The sequence below is a fragment of the Acomys russatus genome, chromosome 16, assembly GCF_903995435.1.
Source record: "Acomys russatus chromosome 16, mAcoRus1.1, whole genome shotgun sequence".
NCBI classification, from domain to species: domain Eukaryota; kingdom Metazoa; phylum Chordata; class Mammalia; order Rodentia; family Muridae; genus Acomys; species Acomys russatus.
In genome coordinates this window covers 27,933,476-27,958,754 of record NC_067152.1, presented here as the reverse complement: position 1 = coordinate 27,958,754, position 25,279 = coordinate 27,933,476, and the positions used below count along the sequence as shown (strand labels likewise).

Sequence of the window (25,279 nt, the reverse complement as noted above, 5' to 3'; positions counted from 1 at the left end):
AGACAGGTCCAACTCCAAATCCACCTAATTACCCCACACGAAGTGGCTCTACCCCCTACCCCAAGAAAACGTTTTAAATAATAAACAACCTGGTTGGCTTGCAGTTTGAATTATAGTTTATTTAGAAGCATTCATGAGTTAGACTGTAAATAAACAGATTATGAGTAATTAAAATTTCCATTTATTATAAATACCAACTAAGTTAAATAATACTATTTTAACTATCCTTCCCCTTTAAGTGGGGGCCCAGATTCTTTCTCTGAAACTCTTACCATGAATAAGTCTTTAGTGTTTTGTTACCTCTTCAGCACCCCCTGTACCCAAAGCTCCCTTTATACACTGGAACTCTGAAAGCCAGCTTCTTCCCATTTAGCCTAACGGTAACCTAACCTTCCGGCAGGTTAGCCCCCAACCACTACTTCCTGTTCTCTAGGGCTGGACATCCCAGAAGGGGATTACAAACGTTCATGAAGTCACCAGCATTGCTGTGTCCCCTCCCCAACACTGGAACCTTACTGAGATGAATCTCTGCACGTACCTTCTCTCTCTAAGACCTGCTGCGACAGTCAGAGAAAGGGTAACTGTTAAAGCTCCTTTCCCCTTTATCTAACAGGCAGGTTCCCCCTCTCTATCGGGTTTTCAGAATATCTCACACTACCTAGGATTTTTCCTTAAATAAAACTTTATGCAAAATTACTTCAACAGACACTGCGCAATAGGTGCTGGTGGGTTAACTAGCATGCTCTTCGGTGCTTTGCAGGCTCCTGCCACGTGAATACTCAGCTGTACCCTCTGGAGTCCTCTGAAAGCAAAGTGTTACTTACTAATTCTTGCAGGGAAATGACTGACTTTCTTGATCTGCTGTCCTTTAAGGTCACGTAGCTATGAAGCTTGGGGTTGGTTATAGAAATTAGGAGGATACTTCTTGAAAACATTCAAAGTTAATCTTTAGGGAAAAAAAAAAAAAAAAACCAAACTAACATTTAACAGCCCATTAAAACATCCACATGAACCAAAGGTAAATACTCAACTTCAATATAAGCAGAAGGAAAAGTGGCCTACAGAAGTCCAAGTCACACACTTCCACGTGCCGCAGTGGACAGAGTTCTGTCCACATCAGCTGAAAATTGTTCCTACCAGTCATCCCATTTCTAAAGTAAAAATTTAAGTTCTGGCCTGTGATTTGCTCTGAAAAATACTGTAACAGGTTTTGTTTTGACAACTCAGTGACACTCGATATAGATTCATCAGACTAAAAAACAAGCAAGGGCTTCCACCCACACCTCAATGACAAAAGAGATCATCTCTGAGCAGCAGGCAGTTATTTAATACAAGATCGGTCCTCAATAGCGGTGGTTGTACCAATCGTTGTTGTTGACTTGAAGGAGCTCTGTCACAACCTGCAGAATATTGTAATTGTGTTTTCTCAGCAGCCTTAGGTTCAGTTGCCTGTCGCAGAATCCCATTTCAAAGAGGTGGGCCATCAGGGCTGCTGTCTGATCTTCAGAAGTGATGGGCTGTGTAAAGACAAGAAGTAGACATTTTCTGTATAATTTAACTGCTTATCTTGCAAATCTTTGTTATATTGTCATCCTAGCCTTTCCTTACTCATTCTAAATGTTAGGTAGTTAGATGCAAGGGTACAGCTTTCCTGTCTCCCTAACAAGCCAACTGGGTCCATAGTGCTTCTGGCTAGGTATGTGCATAGCTGAAGGGGGTGGGGGGCAACAGAGTAGAACATTTCAGAGGACTTTCTGAAAGCAACATCAGGCACAGTGGCTCATACCTGTGATTCCAGCTTGGAGGAACATCACAGGTTTGGGGGCTAGCCTGGGCTAGAGTGGGACCTTGTGTCCAAAACCCTAAACAAACAAAAACCACCCATTCTTCAGTCAAGTAAAAGTTGAAGAGCCAGATGAAAAGCCCTGATGACTCTGTTAACTAATTGTGGTGATGGCGTAAATATGAGCAAGAAAGTTCCTGAAGATGGGACATGAAACTTTACCAGATATACAAGGAAGATGGATACAGAATTGAGAAATTACATCTTGGGTAGTCTTTTTGATTTTTTTAACTCCAAAGCAGAAGTGATCTTATTAAGAGGAAGCTAACACCCATTTATGAAAACCTCCCTCTTTTTTTTCTTTTTCCCTTCCTTTTTCAAGAAAGGGTCTCTCTCTAGTCCTGGCTGTCCTAGAACTATGTAGACGCCTCTGCCTCACATGTGCGGCTTTGCCATTGAGCTTGAGCTCTAGTCCCTTCCTGTGTATTTCAAAGTAGTCCAGCCCACAGCCTTGGCAGTGTCAGTCTATTTGTACTTTGCATTCTCTCTCTCTGTTGTTCTTCTAGATAGGGTTTCTCTGTGTAAAGCCCTAGCTGTCCGGACACTCTGTGCATCAGTCTAACTTTGAACTCACTGAGAGCCCAAGTGTCTCCCAAGTGCTGAGATTGAAGGTGTGTCCACCATGCTGGGCACACTTTTTTTTTTTTACCTTTACCACTTCAGCAACCTTTCCTGTCAGCAGCAATAACACGTTTCGCTGCTAAGCTTGCTGAAGTCAATTCTCTCTTATAAAGACCTTCTTCTGCTTTATGTAGACTAGTGTTTACCTTCCTTCTCCCATGTAGCAACAGGAAAGTAAGGCATACTTGAACTGTCAAGTTCCTCACCACTGCGCCACAGCTCTCTGCAGCATTTAGCACTGTCTACTGTCCCCTTACGAACTTCTCCAAGCCCCAGCAGTGGCCCTGTTTTCCTCTAAGTTTTGTTTTAGTAGGAATGCCACTGCCTTGATCCTTAAAAGGCTGCTTCTGCCTTCTCAATTTTTTCCTGGATGATATCATCCAATCCCACAGTTCCTGCTAGAACTGGCATCTCAAACTTCAGCCTCGGGCTAACCCTCTCCCCTGTGAGGGCGGTGTGCACATCCTACTGTACTCTGGATGCCTTTACTTTTAACCTGGATAAGTTGTAAACCCAATACTAAGCAAAGCTGACAAGATTTACTCCTAGCCAAATGGTAAACTGTGTCCCTCCCCCCAACCCCCGGGCATTAGTTACATGCTGTTATATATGTGTGTGTGTGTGTGTGTGTGTGTGTGCATGCTTGTGCAGTGCTCATGTGGACATCAGAGGACAACTCATGAGCCAGTACTCTTCTTCTGTGGTGTAGGTCTCAGGGATTGGAACGGAAGCGGTCAAGGCTTGGCAGCAAGCACCTTTCCTCACTGAGCCATCTCACTGGCCCTACTTTCTTCTTATAATACATAGTACTGAGTACCTAAGCTAAAGCCAGATCTATCCTCCAGCTCTTTAACCCATCACTGACAAGCCCCGACATTCCTCCTTTCCCCCCTTTTTCTTTTTTAAGATTTATTTATTTTTTTATACAATGTTCTCCCTGCATGTGAGCCAGCAGGCCGTAAGAGGGCACCAGATCTTAATATAGATGGTTGTGAGCCACCATGTGGTTGCTGGGAATTGAACTCAGAGCCTTTGGAAGAGCAGCCAGTGCTTTTAACTTCTGAGCTATCTCTTTTATATTAATGGGGTTGTGGTGCCACATACCTTACGTTCCAGCACTCAAGAGCCAGGTGGATTTCTATGAGTTCAAGGCCAGCCTAGTGTACACAGTGACAGCCAGGGCTCTTTAGAAACTGTTCCAAACACAAAACAAACAAACCAACCCAAAACCACACAACAACAACAAAAAACCTTTCTATGCCTTAAATAAAACCCCAGCACTTACAGTTGGCCTTTTCACTTCTAACTCCTCTCTTCAGATCAGATTCACTGTCATGTTCAACTCTTACTAGCTAGCTACTCTATTCCATTTTTCTTTTCTTTTCTTGGTTTTTTGAGATAGGATTTCTCTGTGGAGCCCTGGCTATCTTGGAACTCACTCTGTAGACCAGGCTGGCTTCGAACTCTGAGATCTGCTTGCCTCTGCCTTCTGAGTTCTGGGATTAAAGGCGTGCACCACCACTGCCTGGCTCTATTCCATTTTTCAAAGGAGAGGACAAGACCCTGCAACTGAACCCAGGGTGCTTACTAAGCAAGGGATCTGTCATTGCTAAACTATATCTGTAACCTTTTAAAAAATTTCATATTTCTTAATTTTTAAAATTTAAATTAAATTTTAGAATTTAAAAATTTAAAATTAAAATAGAAATTAAAAAACTTCTAAAATTTCTCAAAATTTAAGAAAAGTTTTAAGGGGGCTAGAGAAATGGCTCAGAGGTTAAAAGCACTTGCTGTTCTTTCAGAGGTCCTGAGTTCAATTCCCAGGAACCACATGGTGGTTCACAACCATCTGCAATATGATTTAATGCCCTCTTCTGGTGTATATGAAGACAGTGTACTCATATACATAAAATAAATAAATCTTAGAAAAAAAAAAAAAAAAAAAGAAAGAAAAGTTTTCAGTATGAGCCCGTGAACTTGCAATCTTTCTGCCTCCTGAGTAGGTGGGACTACAGGTGAGAGCTACCAGCATTAAAATACTCTTTCCTGGGGCACACTTGCTTTGTTCTGTAGGCCTCAGTTCAGACAGTAACTTCCAGGAAGCCTGGCTCCCAGTAGGTGGAGACATTCCATCTGTTGGACTGCACTGGCACTGTATCTTGTGCAGTACTGGAATGTGCATGCTTTGCCATGTGTGCCTTATGTATCTCGTAGTACCTGAACTTTGAACAGCAACTGTACATGTGGTAGCTCTTTCCACAAGTCTTAGGTTCTTTTCCTTTTCTCCCCAGAGTAACTTGATTAAAAAGATAGGAAATGGCAGGGCTATGTGCTCATCAAAGACAATGTCTACATATAGTCCATGCCATATAAATTGCCAATCCAGACAGAAAGACACTGCCATTTGCACTGGTGACTTAGGGGCTGAAGTTAAGGAAAAGAAACCACACACTGACCTGTGCAGTGACTGGTGGCCCAGAAAATAGGGCCTTGTACGCAGAGGCAGCAACAGACAAAGCCCCCTTCACCAGTCCTCCAGCAATGCTGCTCCCATTGTGGTGCCTACAGAGGAAAACCAAATTATCTCCCCAAATAAAGTCATGACCTTACAGGATAATGTGGGTGCTAATCTTCAAAGAAAAGTGAGGTATCCTTAAGAAGAAAAAAAGTCAGATGTCAAAAGAGACTGAACTGTTTTCATAGCCACAGATCTTGGTTTGATGCAGGGCTCTGGCTCAGCTGGCACAAGACATGAGTACTGCAGAAAACGCACGCCCTAGTTCCCATGCCAACTTTCCATCCCAGCTCAACATCAGTGTGGTCACAGGCACACTGGATGTCAGCAATCTGTCTGCGAATCTCAGAGAAAATCTGTCAAAGGAAACGTGATTTTTTTTCTGGATACTGATCTGAGATGACAGGGACCAGATAGGCAGCTGTATCTAAGAAAAAATGGCCAAGATGCACCTTGGACTTGACCTTCCTGTGTTCTTGGGCACTACAGGTGAGGTGAACTTTAGCCTAGTTTTTTGTCTGGAATGTGAAAACACTTAGGCATAAGCTTTAGCTCTCTGTCCAGCGGTGCTCAAAAGCTTCAGAAGTAAGGGCAAGGGGAAATGAGGGCACTCCTTCCTGGGCTCTGTGAGGCTCAGCTAAGCAGAAGCAATGCTGAGGTGGCCACCTGCTTCTCAAGAAGAGACTTCACAAGGTCGTTACCTTGAGTGGTCACAGCTTCTCTGTCTGCTGCTTATGAGTCCTGATGAGCCTCTGGGCTCTAAAAGCAAAAGAGCCGGTGGTTAGCTGCAGTATCCACAAGCCTAGTGCCTCCCAACTCAGCAAAGCTATCATCGAGGCAGTTGGCAAGTTCATCAGGGTGTCTCATGTTCTTTTCCTCCTCCTTCTAAGTTTCAGAAAGTTCTGTGGATGGTTTAAGTAATTGAGAAAGACAAACTGTCTAGAAATGCTATACAAGAGGATGTCACTGAGTTAAAAAAAAAAAAGGTCTATAATCCTATTACACTGGTGCGTTAGTTCTGACTTAGTTTTAGGCTTGGCAATTTTAGGACTGTGAGGACCCACTTACTACTTCACAGTGCTACTGTCTGATTACTCAAATAAGGGGGCGGGGCACAGGCGTCACAAACTGGTGAGGAAAGGCAGAACTGGAGCTGGAACCTACGCTGGTCTGCCTCCCAGGATGTGCCCTTCCCACCACAGTGCAACACCTACCTCCTAAGGTCTCCATTTATACTTAAGGGAGTAGACACACAGCATGAGGAGCACAGAAAAACAGAAAGTCCCTAAACAAGGTCAGGAATCACAAGGGCGGAGAGCCTGATGATAGCTAGTTTCCACTGGAAGGGGCAAAGGAAGGGAGGTGAAGACCAAGCTCATCATTACCTCCTCTGATCTGATCAGGGGCAGAAGGAACATCTTGGATGGTAACTGGTGAATCCACTCCTGGGGACGCAAACTGAACACAAGGGGAGCTCCTTTAGAAAGAAACAATATTGGAAGTAAGTTGAAAAGCAGCACGGCAGTGGTAGGGAAACAGTCAACAGCGCAGCAGTGCCGGACTCTCTGCAGGCTTTGCAATTCTAATCCCTGTCAGTGTGAATTGGGCAATGTGGTCAGAGGGACTGCATTCTACTCTGATTTCCTCTCTAGGCACAATCCAGCCAGAAAGACTGGCTTCACTCAGGTCACTTCTCCCTCATCAACTGGTGCTACTAGAGGGATATGTCCAGTTTCCTGAGTGGTTAGTTATATTCAGGGCTCCCACATTTTCTTTTTGTTTTTTTGAGACAGGGTTTCTCTGTGTAGCCTTGGCTGTCCTGGACTCACTTTGTAGACCAGGTTGGCCTTGAACTCACAGCCATCTGCCTGCCTCTGCCTTCTGAGTGCTGGGATTACAGGTGTGCGCTACCACGCCTGGCAAGATTTTTGTCTTAATTATAAATAATAAGTAAGGCTATGCTCAGGGAAGTTAGGTCAACTAAAGCAAACATTTGTTTAAATCCCAAATTCACAGATGCTGAGAAATATGAATATGACCTTTATCCATCTCAGTTTAGACTACAGGAAGAGAAAGGTTTGGGGAGCAAGCTGGTCATTTCACATCTCAAGCATGGCTAAGGGGTGAGGAGTACCTGGACACTGCTGGTGGAAGTCCTACCACCTCGGGGACTAAGGGCACTGTGTCCAGAGTCTGTGAGGTTGTGAGGATGTCACTGACGCTCTGCTCCTGGGGCTGGTTCTCCCCTCCTGGGAGTCTCTCTCCAGCCTCGGTTGGTTCCTGCCCAGCCTCAACCCCAGGCTCGCCTTCAGCCCCTCGCTCCAGGCCTGGCTGTGAGAGTGCAGAGCTGTACATGGAGTCCCCCAGGGGGCGGCTGGTGTCAAAGCACTCAGGAAGGATGATGATGTAATCTTCAGAGGAAGCCGAAGACTGACTTTGAACTTCATCCTGGAATTCCTCTTCCTCCTCCTCAACAACTTCTTCCTCAGCAACGTGGACAATCTCTTCCCTCTCATCTCCAAGTGGTCCTTCTTCAGGCAAGGCAAACTTCACTAAAAATGACGAGAGTAACCACTGTGAGAGAAGAGGTTTAGCAGCAAACCTCAGTGCTGCTCTTACTCAGCAATGCCTTGGGGATCACAAGCTAACACAAAAGCCACAGTAGAAAGAACCAGAGGAACAGGCTGCTGCTGGAGCCATGACTGTATTCTATTTTTCAAGATCATGCAAAACAAGTAGAATGGAAGTCAACTGAAACAAGTGTGTGGCCAGAAATAGCCAGGATTCCAGTGAGCACTGTGAATTGTATAGGCCTCTCTTGTCTTTGTCATGACAGTTAAGAGACTGAGATAAAGCTGCATCAGAGCTGGTAAGCTAAACACCAGGGCGGTAAGAAGGACAGTCACGTGGTAAGCCCTTCAGCTTGCATGCTCCCTTTCCTTTGCTTGAGAAAAGTGAGTTACATTGGGTGGGCAGAGAGGTGCCCCGAGATCCTATCAAAGGAACAATTTGGTTTAGCCTTTCACATCTTTCTATTTGTCTATACATATAAAAAGTATTCTTATGTGTGTTCATTTTAAGCAAAAATAGGACAATTTCATTTTTTTCATATGTGTGTGATGCATGCTGATTACAACTTTCTCTTGTGTGCGTGCGTCAGAGGACATGAAGTGTCTCTCCCTATTGTTTACCACGTTGAGATAGGGGCTCTCACTGAGCCTGAAGCTTGGCATTCTGGTTACACCGGCTGGCAGAGAGCTCCAGGATCTGCCTTCTCAATTCCCTGATGTTGGGGTTACAGGCAGACAGGACTGTGCTGGGTTTTAGGTGGGTACTGAGGATTCAAACTCAGGTACCCTTGCTTGCATAGCAAGGACTCTTATCCACGGAGCCATCTCCCTAAGCCCGCAAATCTGGTATTATTATTATTCACCAGAAAGTAAATTTTTTGTATAGTTTTTGAGACATATGGTACTGGCTCTATCAATTTGATACTAGCAGTCTGTTCTGAATGTCTTGTGTGTGTGTGAATGTGTGTGTGTGTGTGCGTGCACGCGTGCGTGCGTGCAGGTTGATGAGACCGTGTATGAAGGCTAGGGTGCAGCTCCCTAGAAGCCATTCCGTTGATTTGGCTTTGAGATGATGTCTCACTACATAGCAGGCCTCTAACTCAGAAGACGTTCCTACATCTGCACCCTGAGTACTGGGATTAAGGCCTTTTTTGTTTTGTTTTGTTTTTTCTGAGACAGGGTTTCTCTGTGTAGCCTTGGCTGTCCTAGACTCACTTTGTAGACCAGGCTGGCCTCGAACTCACATTGATCCGCCTGCCTCTGCCTCCCAAGTGCTGGGATTAAAAGCCTTTATAAAATGTCTGTCCTTCTACCTTATTTGTGAGACAGGGTCTCACCTACACTTGAGCTTCCACAAGTGTTGTGGATGGGGCTGAGCTCCCAAGCTTGTAAGACACGCACTCTATCGCTAGCCACTCTTCAAAACCCATGAAGGTGTTTTTATGGTAGCATGTAACTCTGGGAAGCAGTCTGGCACTCTTGCATTGTCCTGCACTTTTCAGATTGCTGCCCTTGGGAGAAAGTAGATGGACGAGTCAGTTGCCAATGGGAACTTCTGCTGAGGAGCTCTGTCAACTTACAGGAAGAATCTTTTCTGCAGAATCCGGGCAGCACAACTGGATGCTGTTCCTCTGTGGAATGTAGTTGTAATTCCCCTGAGAAAGTGCAGAAACAAGTTAGGGTGGCCTCTCTGCTCCTGGTGCTCTGATAAGAATGCCAGCATAGTCAAAAGCCAACGCAGCCGGGCGGTGGCGCATGCCTTTAATCCCAGCACTTGGGAGGCAGAGGCAGGTAGATCACTGTGAGTTCGAGGCCAGCCTGGTCAACAAAGCGAGTCCAGGACAGCTAAGGCTACACAGAGAAACCCTGTCTTGAAAAACAAAACAAAACAAAACAAAAAAGCCAATGCGATCAGTTTCCAACCAAGACCAACCTCCCTCCCCCCTTCTCAGCAAGGAAGAGCATTAATTATTACTCAGGTGCCACCTTGATAGCTGGTGGGAATATACGGACACTCACTCTGTGGGGACCTCTGCCTGCAAGGTGGGTTGTGGTCTGGAGCAGCATCCAAGGTAAGGGATCGGATTACAGTCTCACACACAAACTGGGTCCCACTCAGATCTTCCTCTGTCTCTTCCACTGAAGCAGTAGCCTCCGTCTTACTCTTTGCTGATGTGGTGGAATCTGAAAGACACACGAAGCTTGTCTGTACTTAAGGTTAAAGAGTGAGAGCTTTTACCAGTCACTGCATACTAAGCCTGGGTGAGGGGATAGCTGCTCTTGCTGTCACCAGGGAAGACTTAAGAGAGTGAGAAACGCTCTGGGACATCAATGTGCATGCTGAGGTAAAGTTAATAAGGATCGGGTGTATGAAGAGAGGTGCGGACGGAAAGAGAAGGTACAAGTGCTTTATAGATATTTAACCCCTTACCAGGAGGTGCTTTAAATCCCGCCCCTTCACTCTCTTCCTGTATCTGCCCCAAGCCTGGCTTCTCTATTAAAGGACTGTCATGTGGCAGAGGAGACATGCAGGGAGTCATATCTGGAGAATGAAGACAGGAAAACCATCAACTGAGAAAAAGATGATGTCATAAACAGTCAAGTGTCCAGAAGCAGCAGTTTGTAGGTTTCTTGCTTCCTATGGGATTAAAATAAACCCAAATACACTCCGCCATCTGACATATAAAGAATTTCTCCAGATCACCAAGAGTGCACCTCGCTCTGACTCACCAATGCTGGGTCACAGTAAGTAAATGGCCTTGAACATTAGAGCCAAGACACAAAACCACAAGTAAAGAAACAAAGGGAGGGAAATGAAGGAGTGCCTCTGTGAGAAGGAAGTCCCGCACACACTCGTACTGCGCCACTGACAGACAACAAAGAAAGGAGATGGACCGTGGGTGCAGCTTCACCGTTCAGGCGTGGGAGGCATCCTCACCCTGTAGTGCTGCAGACTGTAATACCAGCACCTACACAAGATGTGCCAAGTGACATTCTTACCCACAGGGGTGTTGTGGGGCACTCTCTCCAACTCTTGGACAATGTTTATATCCAGCAGCTCAAAAGATAGCAGGTCCTGGAAAAAAAGATGGCCAAATAACGGGGTCTGCAGTGCAGGCAGGAGCTGTGTTCTGTCGTGACAGGACCTACAGGTCGCCCATACATTGCCTGGATACAATTCTGTTCAAATTCATGGCCCTCCTCAATCAAAATGGGAACTCGATGTTCTCAAAGGCCAACAGGCAGGAGGGAGAGGAAAGAGTGGGTAGGCAAATGAAGTGCAAAGTTGTGGGGAAGCACAGGCCTGAGCTTCTGGTTCAGGAGGAGCAGTTCAGAAACTTGCTCCATGCGTGACCTCACTCCCACATCCATGCTGACTGGAGCAACCCTGCCCAGCTCTAACTTCTGGGAAGCACCTTCTCAAATACGAGGTGAGAAGTCTCTCCTCTGTGCTCACCCCCTTCTTGCCCCCTGTCCCTCAGCCTACGGGCTGCTCACCTGGGCAGTCAGAAGGTCCACTGATGGAATGTAGAGCTCCCTCTCACTGGCAACATTTTGTGTCTTTATTGGGGTGCTGGTCCCTGACCTTTCTGTCTGCTTTGTTACTGTGCCCAGTGGAATCTCTTCTTCAGCTAGAAGAAAAGCTTCCTGTAAAGACAAATAATGACACAGTTTAGGACCTCAACTGAGCTCAAGCACCAGGCTGACAATGTTGCTTCTAAAAAAAAAAAAACACAGCAGAACCTCCTCATTAAAATTTTTGATTTTTAGTTTGAGACCAGCCTGGTCTACAAAGCAAGTCCAGGACTGCTAGGGCTACACAGAGAAACCCTGTCTCAAAAAACAAAAACAACAAAATAAAATTGATTTTATTTTAGACTTCTAGAAAAGCTGTAGAAATAATAAAGAGTTCACATACTGTTCCTTTATTTAGTGTTCCCTACAACTTAGTACTTTAAGTACAATTAGCCCAAACCAGGAAATTAACACTGGCTGGCTCAAAATTAAGACAGCAGCATCTGTTCCACTAAAAAAAAAAAAAGCAACAACGGATGGACTGCAGCAAGACCAAGCAGGTGAAGATGTCAGCAGCACTCAGGGCACATACAGGGATATTCTAGGAGATGAATGTGAAGGAGGAAAGCTATGGCACTGCCTTCCCTGGTGCAGCAAGCACCGGCCCAGAAACACAAGCCCTCGGGGACTGCCTGCACCTACACCCTAAGAACATCAAACACTCCGAGGACTAGGCCCAACACCAGCCTCAAAATGTATTGGTGGGACAAGTATCCCCAAATTCCATGCATTAAGGGCTGGGAGGTGGTGGCACACCCCTGTAATCCCAGTACTTGGGAGGCAGGGCAGGCAGGCGGGTCTCTGTGAAGTCGAGGCCAGCCTGGTCTAGAGGCATGGAATACTCGGCAATGACTGTTTCTAAGGTGGAGCCTTACACGAGAGCCTTAGGTCACTGTTGGACTTTGGTTCCTTCTTCTTTTTCTCTTGCCTTCCTGGCCCTGCATGCCTGCATGCTGTTTTTGTTTTCTGCTATGCTTTATGTTCTTGTCAGTACAGCCTACTACCCCAACTACGTAGGTCTGCCTAGCCATGGACTGGACCCTCTAAAGCTGTGAGCCAAAATATTCTCTCTTCGTAAGTCAACTATCAAGTATTTTGTTACAGCGATGAAAAATTCACACGCATAGGAAGCCTTCAGAAGTTGGGAAGAATAAACAAGCTATGAGTGAGTTCTTCTAAAACCCAGGTCCTCAGGGTGGGTGCTCCTGCTTCAGCCTCCCAAGTGCACAGAATACAGGAATGTGTCTCAAAGCTCAACTTGCCTAAGGGCTGAGGAAATAGTTTGGTATACTGGGCCAAAATCTCTTAAGTGCTCACCTCTTGCTCACAGGTGAGATCATCAGCTTTGCTTGAGCTGATCACAGCCCTTTCAACGTCGTCAGGGCTCTCAGAGGAGGGTAAAGGATCCACTACAATACTGCACCAGACCCGAGGTCCAAACTGCTGGCCTTTGTGAGAAAGACGCCAATGCGAAGTGTATGTCCCCTCCAAGGTTGGAGCAATGAACTCCACAGACACAACCCCCACATGGCCAGCCTTCAAGCAGGGAACTAAGACATCCTTCTTCTCTGTAGACGCCAAAGTCAAGTTTCCCCACATGAACTTGAGCTGAAAAGGACAGGAGGAAGCTGGTCAGCTGCGCGCTCTGCTACTGCACACCCCCGTCTCTACCATCTGGAGGGGAAATACCTTTGTGTCTGTACTCCACTTCACGTTCCCTGTGTTTTTCATCCTCCAGTGTTTGATAAACTTGGTTCCGGGCTGAAGGTGAGTCCCATCGGGCAAATTCTCGTCCACAAACGCTGCGCTGAGCATCGGCATAACTGGGGGACAGGGCTGCAAAGGAAGCCTAGACAAAGACCCACATGCTGAGTCACTAATTAGGCTAAGCCTGTGAGAAGGCTTAGCAAATAAAAGTGCTTGCTATGCAAGCCTAGCGGGCTGAGTTCAATCCCCAGAATGCATAACGGTTGAAGAGAACTCGTTTGGCAGAGTTGTTCTCTGACCTCAACATGCATGTCATGGTCCACATGCCCGGACACAAACATCATGCGCACACACACACATGCACTAATATAATAATAAAAACTAATAAAGACTAATAAGTGCGTGTCTATGGTGTGTAGGTATGTGAAGGATAGTGCTAGGAATCAATCTCTAGGCTGTAAAACAAAGACATGATGCCTAAAAGGGTATTTGAAAGTGTTCATATGCTCATCATGGTGGTGCACACCTTTAATCCCAGCACTCAGGAGGCAGAGGCAGGCAGACTGCTGTGAGGCCAGCCTGGTCTACAAAGTGAGTCCAGGACAGCAAAGGCTAACACAGAGAAACCCTGTCTCAAAAAACCAACAACAACAACAAAAAAAAGAAAACAAAGTGTCCATACATACAAGTGGAGACTTGTTTTCAACCCTGTCAGACTGCCTCCAGAAAAGAGAAGTCTGAATTATCCTGCTTTTGAGCCTCACTAGTGTCTAGCTTTCCGAATGAAGCATCAAAGCAAGTGTCAAAAATAACTCCTGAGGCAGCTCAGAGCAGACAGTGGGAAGCCTTAAGTGGGTGGTGCTAGGAGACACAACAGGTAGGACAAACAAACACTGGCTACAGTTCCAGGTTAGAGAGCTGGGCTGGAAGCCACACCCCTGCCCTGCCCTGGACCTACATCAGGGTGTTGGACTGCAGGAAGCTCTCAGGTCGGCCCAAAGGGGACTTGGGACTCTGGAGACCATGGATCGAATTCCACAAATGAATCTTCCTGTGGAGTTTAAGCTGCTTTTTAAGCTCCTTGACCTCTGCTTTCCGCTGTTTCTTCTCAGCGCGCAACCTTTGCTTTTCTGCTTTCACAAAGTTCTTATCCACCTGTTTTTGGAGCCTGTGGGATAATGAATGAACATCTTAAAACACAAAAAGCCTTGAGGCTATTATATATCAGTACAATACATCAGGGTTGCCATCTAGTTTCTTTTCTTTTTGGAGACAGGGTCTCTCTGTGTAGCCTTGACTATCCTGGACTATGTAGACCAGGCTGGCCTCAAACTCACAGAGATCCACCTGCCTCTGCCTCCATAGTGCTGGGATTAAAGGCGTGCGCCACCACCGCCCAGCTACCATCTAATTTCTTAATTTGTTCTAGAGTCATCATTTCCACAGTAGTCTCAGACTACTGCTGCATTATTACACATCAAATGAAAAGGAAATAAAATAAAAAATTAAAAAAGTAATAAAAATAAGGGGCCTATTACTAATTTTGTGATACTACATTAATAGCATTGCATTTGTCTTTTGTCTTGAGCCTGTTTCACTATGTAGTTCAGCCTGGCCTAGAACATCAGATTCCCCCCCCCCATCCCCCCCCCCCCCCCCCCCCGAGACAGCGTTTCTTTTGTGTAACCTTGGCTGTCCTGGAACTCACTCTATAGACCAGGCTGGCCTTGAACTCACAGCAATCCTCCTGCCTCTGCCTCCCAAGTGCTGAGATTAAAGGCCTGCACCACCACACCCAGCACCAGCAAAGACTGGCTAGACTTTAAAAAAAGAATTATTTTCTTTTAATTCATGTGTATGAGTGTTTGCCTATTTTTGTATGTGACCAACATGTGTGGCTGGTGCTCAAAGAGGCCAGAAATGAGAGTCAGATCCCTCGGAACTGGAGTTAGAGATTGCTGTGAGCTGTCATGCTGGTGCTGGGAACTAAGCCCAGGTCCTTGGCAAAGGCAGCAAGTGCTCCTAAGATGGGGGGGCCATCTCTGCAGTCCACATCAGTTATTTGTAACATCAACACTTTTGTCAGCAGAATCAAGAAGCTAGTCGAACGAGCACCCCTAAGTGTACGGCTCTACCTGACTTGTTCCAGAGCAGCAGGCAGACGAGGAGTGGAACACCTTGAGTGGGAAAATGGCTCGGAGGAAATCACAACAGGTCTCCGCAACTTTAGCAGGATGTGGTTAGTGTCGTGGGCGTATGGCCCAGCTTCACAATCTTCACAAATGTTGTAGGATGGGCACAGGCTGTGTGAAGAGAACAACATAGTAAACACGTCACCGTAGGAAGTCCCTGGAGCAGAGAGGAACCAGGTTAGATTTTCTATTTGCTCCACTACCAGCTAGGTGATGACCTACAACGCCACTTGGCTATGCCAAGGTTTATGCTCTTCCTCATTTAAATGCAAATGAGAAGAGTTAACTCCCTATCATACCTATGTCCATGACATCGGTTACAGGAAGAAATAAGATACAAGATCATTTGAACAAGGGGGATCTGTCCTTGGTGACCTAATTTTGACTGAGGGAACTTGACTCTGTTAATCCAATGTGTATCTGACTCGCTCCCGCTAAACACACAAAACACAGAGATGAGGAGGAGCAGCTTGTGCTTCCGAATCAAGGCCACACCACCTACTGCTCAGAGACAGAAGACACCCAGCTTCCCCTCACCTACCCAGAGTGCTGGGCGGAACTGCTTACCTACACTGGTAACGCACACCGACGATCCTCTTTTGGCAGTGGCTGCAAGCAATATGCCAGCTGAACTGGTTCTCTGGCAAAAACAGTGTTTCCTCTGAAACAGGCATTGAGACTTCTGAGGGCGAGGAACCCAAGGGTGGCTTGTTCTGGAGGACAAGCTTCTCCTGCAGCCTCTGCTCAAGCTTCTCAACCGTTTCCTTAACCACTTGTTCTCTGAACTACAAGGCAGAGCAGAAGGTGGGGTGACTCAGTTCCAGCAGCGGGAAACGTGAGAAGAACAGGAATCTGGAACTCCCTGTCTCTGGATGGCTAAGGCTTCTGGAGGCACGGACAGAATGTACTAGGTCTCTTCCTTTCAGGGCTGAGCCAATTCTTCCTTGGGACGGCTGTTTCTGCTTTGTCCTTCTCAAGTACAGAGATCAGACCCTCTCCCTCCCGTGTTTAGACCCGTGCTTCGGGCAAAGGTTAGAATTAGAAGTCCCTTCACTCCTGCTCTATGTCTGATAGGCCATCAGCTGCCACTTTCCAGTCACCTGCACCAGAGGCCACAGCCACTGTGCCAACAGTGCTGCTAAAACCCAGGTCAGAGAGACCACTCACCATCTCCAGGTAGCTTGTAAACCAGTCTGGGGGCTTATCTTGAGGCTGGTCCGTGTCACAAGGAGCAAGTGAACATGACTGTGAGAAAATACAATTCAAGACCTTGAAAGTTACTTGCCTTTTCAAAAGCAATCTTTCCAAAATATATTCTTCAGGTTTCTTTTATCAATGTGACAAGCATTTGATGCCAGTGATTTTTTAAAAAGTTAGTGAAAGAACACAAAAGAAAAATGAAATGTGTGCTCTAGCGTCTTCCTTTTCTCTAGAAGCAAGCCAGGGTGGCCGCTTTCAAAAACTCAGATCCAGATGGTCAACACAACACCCAAATCTTTGTGTGCACAAGTTTGCCATGCGCAGGTGTGCAGGGTGGAGGAGAGCCTTGGGTGTTACTCCTCAGGCACTTTTTTTTTGAGGCAGAGTCACTCACTGGCCTGGAAACAGTCAACAAGGCTAGGCTGGCCGGCCTGTTGGCCCCAAGGATCCTCCTGTTTTTGCCTCTTTAGTCCTGAGATTACACATATGTACCACACGTGGTTCTTATTTTCAAGACAGGGCTTCTCTGTGTAGCCCTGGCTGCCCTGGAACTCGCTCTGTAGACCAGGCTGGCTCAAACTCAGAGATCCACCTGCCTCTGCCTGGCTCCACATCTGGCTCTTTTGTGTGGAGATCAGAAGACAGCACTGAGGGTTGGTTCTTGCTCTCCACCTTGCGTGAGACAGAGACCTTTTTTGCTGCTCACTATTGCACACGCCCAGCTAGCTGGCTGGTGGCTTTCAGGGCTCCTCCTCACGCTGCTGCGCATCTTGCTATAGAAGCACTGGGATCAGACACATCAGGATTACAGACATAATATGCCTGTGAATTTGGGAGATTTGAACAAAGCACACATTTTGCTTTTCTTTTGTGTTTTGTTTGCTTGTTTGAGACAGGGTTTCTCTGTGTTAGCCTTGACTGTCCTAGACTCACTTTGTAGACCAGGCTGGCCTCGAACTCACAGTGATCCGCCTGCCTCTGCCTCCCGAGTGCTGGGATTAAAGGAGTGCACCACCATGCCCGGCCTTCTTTTGTGTTTTTTTCACACTGTAACTTTACCCAGTATGCCATCTTTCCAGCCCTTTTTGGTTTAAACTTGGGTTCTGGGGATCAAACTCAGGTTCTTGTGTTTTGATGAGATGGAAGGTCAGAGGTGGACAGATGGCCCGTCCTTTTCCTACCTGTGCTGCAGGCTCCTCTGTGGTCTTCATGTCTGATCCCAAGACTCTCACCAGCGAAGAATAATGTGCAAGTGGCTTCTTCCCTGTCCTAGTAGCTGCTGGTTTTTCTACTACAGTTTGGGGGAATGCTTCATCTACAACATGGCACCTTTCGTGGACTTGCATCTGTAGCTGGTTTCCTTGCTTAATGTTAGCCATCTGAAAGCGTGTTACAAGAGCATGTTACAAAATAAAAATACACCGACTCTCCTTTTCCCAATGAGATGTCAAAGCGGGGGAAGATGGAAGTGTAGTGAACTACACTATGAGTTTGTTTGCATTTCTTCATGAACATGTCAAGCAGCCCCAACGGAACCTAAACGTTTGAGATTCTGACATGATGCCACAAGCAGAAAATCAGCACCTGGCGCTCTATGATCAGCAGTAATCAAAGTACTGTAAACTGAGAGTACTACAGAAAATTACCTTTGGGGATATAAAGTAGATGTGAAACAAATAAACTTCAAATTTATCCTTGGCATCCATTCCTAAGATATCTCATTATGAACGTACAAACCCCAAAATCAAAATTAAGACTATGGAGCCATGTCTGGTTCCAAGTGTTTAAGACAGCCAACCTCCATGCTAGTATCTAGCCTGCTGTTTATCAAGCATGTTAGCTAGGAATGGCTTTATTAAAATCGAGGCGATTGCTAGGTGAGATTCTTCCACTAACTGGGTTCTCCTTTAATTGTCTTGTTTGTCTGGGTTGCCCGGGCTGGCCCCCAGCTTGAGATCATCCCTTCCCCTCCGAGGAACTACAATTACAGGTGCGCACCACCACGCCTGGCCTAACTGGTTGTTCTATAAGGTGTTAATTCTAATCTCAACTTCTAAAAAACAAAAACCAATTCCAGACTACCCTACTCACAGAGACTTAAAGCTATGCCCCACAGCTAAGCATTACTTCCCGTAGCCCAGTACTTCAGAAAGCAAGCTTAAATGCTTGTGTTTTTGTGAAGAATATCTTCCTAATTAAATATTATGTAAACTCCTTCAAGACGCTGTTGGGTTTCCATGAGGGCACATAAATGTTTAAGAAAAATTAGGGACTGAATGGCTTGGAGTCTAACCTCCTCTGTCTCACAACTGTTCTTCCTTTACCCATTTTTATACAATAGACCCGAGATTCCATTTAAAAACAACATTCCACCTGTATTTATGTTACGCGATGGGTGTGCTAGTTGATTATCCTATTAGGCTGGGACATAAGCATTTGCCTAGCATGCATGAGGCCCTGTGTTAGAGCAGCATTGAAAACAAAAAATTCACCTAAAAATTTCTGCACACAATATTTTGGTTAAAACTGGGTTTTGCTCTATTGCCAAACAATCTCAAAGAAGCTCAAACAGTCCTACTGCCACCTTTTTTTTGTCAGTCTTGCTACATAGCCAAGGCTGGCCTCCAGAGTGCTGGGATTACAGAAGTGTATGCAGGGTTTCTTTTTAAATGATAAGATGTTAGCACCAAGACTCACAACGAGATGACACAACTTGAACTGTAGCAGGAACCGCCTGGTGCTGAGTCTTTGCCCTGCTTACCAGAGGCTCCCTAACCAAATGGATGTCATCCTATTCATTTTTAGTACTTTCCAGTGGAGTTTAGGTTTCAATAAGTATTTTAAAAAGTACTTGAAAATAAAATGAAGTAAACATTACCTTAAGTGCTTCTTCGTATTCGCCTAAAGGAACAAACAAAACAGTGATTTATTTATTTTTTTACCAATTCTAAAGGTTCTTCTGACTATCGTCTATCCTATAGTTTTTTGCTTTTTTGTGAGGTGGGAAAGAGGGTGGGAGAGCCTAGCTCTGTATCTCAGGCTGCCTTCAAACTCAGTCTTTTGTGTTGGGAGTGCAGAAGGGCAATACCATGCTTGGCTAATGCTATAGTTCCAGTATACAACATGAAGGATACAGTTAATAATGTATTGTATTGAGGAATTTTGCTATGGTAGATTTTATCTACTTTCACCCTGAAGTGGCAGAGGCAGGGTGTGGGGGTGGGAACTGTGAGATACATATTTTAATTTCTTTCACTGAAGTAACCTTTTAAAGCCACCTGTATGTATTTCATATCAATGTTGAACACCTTAAAAATATAATTTATTTTTAAAAAGTATACCCAATCCTACTCAAATTCTTATAACCCTTAACATATGGACTCCCTTCTTGTTACAGAATACCTTTCCTTCTGGTCGTAACAAGACGCCATTCCTGGCCCCACAGCTGTGACAACCAGACCACAGCAATACAGTGGTAGACAGAAATGGGGCAATGGAGCTATTTGTACTCCATGGAGGTGTGAGGAGAGCCTTGCCTGAGAGTCCACTCCTTGCCCCAGCTGCAAGTGGTCTTGAGAGATGATGGCCTATCTATAGAAGTGAAGGATGGCTAAAAGTGGGACTCTGATGCAATGAGCTTGCAAACCATGATGGGGTGGGACCTTGCAGTGATGTAGCTGTTTAGGGGTCTCTCTCCTATTTACAGGGGTCACTCCTGCAAATAACTCCGCTCTGCGAGAAAGCCCAACAAACTCACTGGTCCCACCAAGTTGTACTTTGATGAGATTGTACTTTGATCTGTTGCTGTGCCCACCTGGTGTGGCTGGACATGGGCTTGCATGTCCCCAGGAAAAGTTAACACAGCAATTATCCACCGCAAAGAGAAGCTATTAGCAAGCACCTTTCCTCTGAAGTCACCTGTGCCGCTTTAGCCTTCTAGAAAAAATATCAACCTAGCTCCACTAACTATGCTTTGTGAAGCACAAGATTCAGTGTAATTCCCAGACTGTGTTAAGACTAACATTTTACCTCACTCAAATAAGATTGTAGGGACTACAATACGGACCACAACCAAGTATCTGATAAATATGGGCACATGACTTGCTTATGCATTGATATTCACGTATATGCTGTGTCAGAACAAATCCAACACCAGCAGAATGAGTTGTATGTGACTAAATAGATGCGTTTTATTTTCAGAGGATTGGTATCTGAAAGTTGGATAAGACCCGCTCTTATGATCCATGCAAAGGTACTATCTTCTATTAAAAAAACAAAACAAAACACTGGTATACAATAAAAATTTCTGATGAGGCTGGGATGTAGTGAGCTGGTAGAGTGATTCCAGGTACCGCATGCCGTGGGGGTGGAGGCAGGAGAATCATATGTTCAAGGTCATCCTAGGCTGCATACCGAGTCTGAAGCCAGCCAGAGATACCTCCTGACACCCTGCTTCAAAAAGAAGGAAAAATCTCCTACAAAACTAATGTCTACAGATGACCGGGCACACTGCCAATTTATAGCATGCCAAATTTTACTCTAAAATGTATGCTAGAGCAAAACACGGTTTAAGTGGGAACAGCTCAACGAGCAGATGAGCTTGTTTTGAAACAGGGTTTCATTGTGTAGCCGAGACTGCCCTTAAACCTGGGATGATCCTCCTGCCTCGGCCCCCTCAGTACTGGAGTTGCAGACAGATACTACTATGTCAGGCAAATATTAAGTAAAGTTAACTAGATATTTCTCAGGAACTTACCTTGACTATTGATGGATATCTATGAAAAGAAAAAAAGCAACAGTGAATTCCAAGGCTTATCATCACCTGAGCATTCATCTTAACTAGGACCAGTTTCAGGCAAAATTCCAAGTAAGGTGTTCAGCATTCCCACTGTTGTGCAGGGTTAGGAGCCTGGGATCTGGAGACTCAGCTCATTCCTTCTGTGCCTGTGGGTTCCTACCTCTCGGAGCCTCTGCATCCTCATGTAAACTAAGGATGACGATGTTCCCCATACACAGCACTGCTAGTGTGTGCTTACACTGTGACCACTTAGTAAAGAGCATCGGGATAAACTAAACCACAGCCTTGCTACAATTTTAGGCTCTCTCTCTGATAGTTTTCATGTTGCTTTCCCATTTCTCAACTCCAGCTCAGATGCCAATAGTCTCTTTTGTTTTTATTTTTAAGATTTATTTATTATAAACACAGTGCTTTGCCTGCTTGTACACATGCAGGCTAGAAGAGGGCATCAGATCACACTATAGATGGTTGGGAGCCACCATGTGGTTGCTGGGAATTGAACTCAGGACTTCTGGAGGAGCAGTCTGTGCCCTTAACCTCTGAGCCATCTCTCAAGCCCCCTTTGTTTTTTTTAATGTTATCTATCTTTTAACTAGACTTACAGATAGTTGTGAACTACCATATGGTTGCTGGGAATTGAACCCGGGTCCTCTGGAAGAACAGCCAGTATTGTTAACCTTTGAGAGTCATCTCTCCAGCCATTTGTTTTGAGACAGGGTTTCTCTGTGTAGCCCTGGCTGTCCTGGAACTCACATGGTAGATCAGGCTGGTCTCGAACTCAAGAGAGCCACCTGCCTCTGCTTCCCAACCAATAGTCTTCATGAAGTATGCAATTACCAAATATATTTAAACTATTAGGCAGATGAGATAACACTACTATAAACCTTTTTCTTTCTTTCTCTCTCTCTCTCTTTTTTTAAAAATACCTTTTATGGCTGAGATAGTCTTTTGCTCTAAAGGCCAGGATGGCTTAAACTTTCTAGGATTGTTATGCATTGTTTCCCAAGAGTGGAGAGACAGGTCTAAGTAGTCTTGGCTGTCCTGGACTCACTTTGTAGACCAGGCTATCCTCAAACTCACATCAATCCACCTGCCTCTGCCTCCCAAGTGCTGAGATCAAAGGTGTGCGCCACCATACTCAGCTTATTCTGAACTTTTAAAGCTCTGTATCACTCTGGAAAAGACCCCTACTCTAAACACCCGGTAAAGGGGTCCACAGATACTTTACCTCCTCATTTTCCTCATCCAGGTATTTTATTTGGATAGTATTCAGATCAAATGAAACTTTTACCTGCAAATGAGACAAATCGATCAGTGTTTCACTATATAAAGTTAAACATTATAACTCTCCTTTTCCTGACTTTGAATTTTCCAAACATTACCTGTATTAGCAGTAAAGGTGGCGATTCAGTCTTCTGCCTAAGCCACCCATAGTGTGGTGGAACTTGTGGACCTTCCCAAGACCACAGCTCCTGCAGGCTGTAGCTATCAGTCCATGCATCTCAACCTTACATACTGAGGCAAAATCCCCTGAACCAGGAGCTCACCAATTTGGCTAGTCTAGTTAACCAGCTTGCTTCCAGGGTGCCCTATATGGGTTTCTTAAGCAACTGACTACAAACAGGCACAACATGCACCTTATGTTTGTAAGGGTGTTGGGGATCCAAAAGCTGGTGCTCACGCCTGCACGGCAAGGCCTGAGGCAAGAAGCCCCTCTCCCTTTTTATGGTGAATACCAACTGAGCCCTTCACCAAAGTACATTCCCAGCAAAACATTTTTTTTTTTCTTCTGAGACAGGGTTTCTTTGTGTAGCCTTGGCTGTCCTGGACTCACTTTTGTAGACCATGCTGGCCTCGAACTCAGAGATCCACCTGCCTCTGCCTCCCAAGTGCTGGGATTAAAGGCGTGTACCACCATGCCTGGCTACCAGCAAAACATCTTAACATAGTTTTAAAAACTATAAACTCAAAGAAAATAGACAAGAGAAAACATCTGTAAGTGGTAATAGTTAAGGGGGTAAAATCTGTAACACATGTAGAAGATCTTACAGATGGTTATAAGCCACCGTGTGGTTGCTAGGAATTGAACTCAGGACCTCTGGAAGAGAAGACAGTGCTCTCAACCTCTGAGCCATCTCTCCAGCCCCTGTGTACTGTTATAATTATCCTTGAAACATTTGGCAGTTATCTATTGAAATGTTTTTCTTTTTTTTTTTTTTTTTATGCATATGGGTGTTTTGCCTTCATGAGTCCTGGTGCCTATGGAGGACAGAAAAGGGTATCTGATGTTCTGGAGCTACAGTTACAGATAGTTGTGAGCTGCCACCTGGATGCTAGAAATCTCACTGGGTCCCCTGGAAGAGCAGCAAGTTCTCTTGACCACTGGGCCATCCCTCCAGCCACCACCTACAGACATTTAACACCAGGGCTAATGAGATGGCTTACGTTGTAAAGGACTTGCTGCACACGAGCATACTAGCTTCCCCCTCCCCCTTTCTTAGGGTCTCGCTGTGTAGCCCTGGCTGTCCTGGAACTCATTCTGTAGACCAGGCTGGCCTCGAACTCATAGAGACCTGTGTGCACTTGCCTCTGCTTCCTGAGTGCTGGCATTAAAAGCATGAGGCACCACCGTCCGGCTTAACCTGAGTTTGATCCCTAGAACTCTCATAAAGGTTGAAGAAAGTAACCATCCCTCTCTCCTTGTCTCTCTCTCCATACACACACACACACAGACACACAATAATAATAATAATAATAGTAATAATAATAATAATAATTTTTTAAATTTTAAAACCACCTCTCACCTTTGGATAGAGTCTACCCTATAGAACAATACTTAAGTTATCCATACTGAGAGATGTAGGTCCTCTCTACTTCATGATGGGAAAAGAAAGAAAACCCCGGTGGAAAAGCCAGTAAGTAATGGTTGTGTCCCTAGTGTTCAGCAATACGAGCAGCAGTGTGGACTCACAGCCTAAAAAGACTTGGCTTTGCTCTGTGTCTACTGATTAAGAACTACGGCAACATTATACTGTTGGGTAAGAAAAGCAGGCTGCAGAAGTGTGTGGCCCTAGCAGACACCTGCATGAACAACACGGAACTGTAGCTACGTTCTCAGGGCTGTTATCTCTGTTACTCAAAGGAGGGGTGAAGGGCAGATACAGGTAGGAGTTTGTGGACAGACATTTTCTCCTTACACGTTAAGACTGTTTCATGTTTTATAATGGGCATGTATAAAATTTTTATATCTTAACATTTTACAATATTAGAAAAAGGCAAGCTGCCAACTCACTCAGCCACTAGGGAAAGAAAGATAACGGAGTTCAGATGACTTGACAAGACCCCACCGCTTTCCCAATAGCCTTCTGCCTACGACAGCCTAGAGAGAAATTGCTGGAAGGCAGGACTAGACTGCAACATAATGGAAGGCCCCTCTAAAAGTTCCTTTCTAAGCCACCCACACAAATAACCAGGTAATGACACATTTGTAACCAAACGGTTATGTTAAACACCGGTGCCCAAGTCGTAAAACATTGACCAGGGCAAACCCACAAAACCGGAAGGGTACAAAGGGCAAGCCGAGATGAGAAAAACCATTAGCAAATCAAGGAGCATAAGCACCATTGGGAGGGTTGCTTTTTGCCAACTCTGAGGCCAACCTTTGGCCCAGCAATAAAGTGACTGGCAGGTCTTGCAAAACACAAGCCATGTCCTCATCAGTTACAAACAGCAGCGGTGCATCAGCTCTGCAGTCAGACAACATCCCCCTACAGCCTGCTGCGGGGGCAGACAAGCTAATTTATCCCTCAGAATGTTTCTAAACCCTATCTCACTCAAAAAATAATTTTACCTGATACAGGAGAGAGGGAGAGGGAAAAAGAGAGCGCGCAAGCGGGTTCCTGAAACTGCCCCAGATATTTGCTTTCTCTCAAAAAATATGGAATTTTAAAAATATTTAAAAGGAACATAGTTGTTTCATCCTTTATCCTGGTACATATCCTATATAAATACTTAACCCCTGTAAAAAACAATTTTCCAAAAGGTCCAGAAATGGTAATAACAAACTTAACAGTTATGAAATAAACTGCTCAAAATAGCCACACTTTGGAAGAATGTCTGTTCAACCACCGAGACACAGAGCGCAATGACACTCACCATAGCTTCCACATCGGCCCAAGTTGTATTTTCTGGATCCGAAACCAGAAAGCTTTGAGTTTCATTTTTAAAAGTCACGTTTAGAGTAACCTGTGGTTCCAT

General features: G+C 45.2%; 1 protein-coding gene across 4 annotated transcripts; it reads right to left on the bottom strand.

The window, feature by feature from the left end:
- Nucleotides 1–1,117: 1,117 nt before the first annotated feature.
- Nucleotides 1,118–25,279, bottom strand: Nbr1 (NBR1 autophagy cargo receptor). 4 transcript variants are annotated; one of them, XM_051158703.1, is made up of 21 exons: nucleotides 25,178–25,279; nucleotides 22,251–22,313; nucleotides 20,981–20,999; nucleotides 19,103–19,125; nucleotides 17,406–17,603; nucleotides 16,192–16,269; nucleotides 15,592–15,809; nucleotides 14,968–15,135; nucleotides 13,791–14,000; nucleotides 12,815–12,974; nucleotides 12,443–12,733; nucleotides 11,048–11,197; nucleotides 10,550–10,625; nucleotides 9,981–10,091; nucleotides 9,569–9,733; nucleotides 9,130–9,204; nucleotides 7,114–7,531; nucleotides 6,365–6,456; nucleotides 5,681–5,738; nucleotides 4,921–5,026; nucleotides 1,118–1,517 (listed from the first exon to the last, which is right to left on the bottom strand). In XM_051158703.1, the coding sequence occupies exons 1-21, from the start codon at nucleotides 25,277–25,279 to the stop codon at nucleotides 1,344–1,346; spliced, it is 2,955 nt and encodes a 984-aa protein (XP_051014660.1). In that variant the 3' UTR covers nucleotides 1,118–1,343. The 4 variants fall into 4 exon arrangements, with proteins under 4 accessions (XP_051014660.1, XP_051014661.1, XP_051014662.1 ...); XM_051158704.1 differs by lacking the exon at nucleotides 9,130–9,204; XM_051158705.1 differs by lacking the exon at nucleotides 9,981–10,091.

Coding starts and splice junctions, on each gene's coding strand:
- Nbr1 (XM_051158703.1), bottom strand. CDS start 25,279: ATGGAACCACAGGTTACTCTAAACGTGACTTTTAAAAATGAAACTCAA. Junction 22,314..25,177: donor GGGCCGATGTGGAAGCTATG/GTGAGTGTCATT, acceptor TCTCATTTGCAG/GTAAAAGTTTCATTTGATCT. Junction 10,626..11,047: donor TGGACCTTCTGACTGCCCAG/GTGAGCAGCCCG, acceptor CTTTTTTTCCAG/GACCTGCTATCTTTTGAGCT.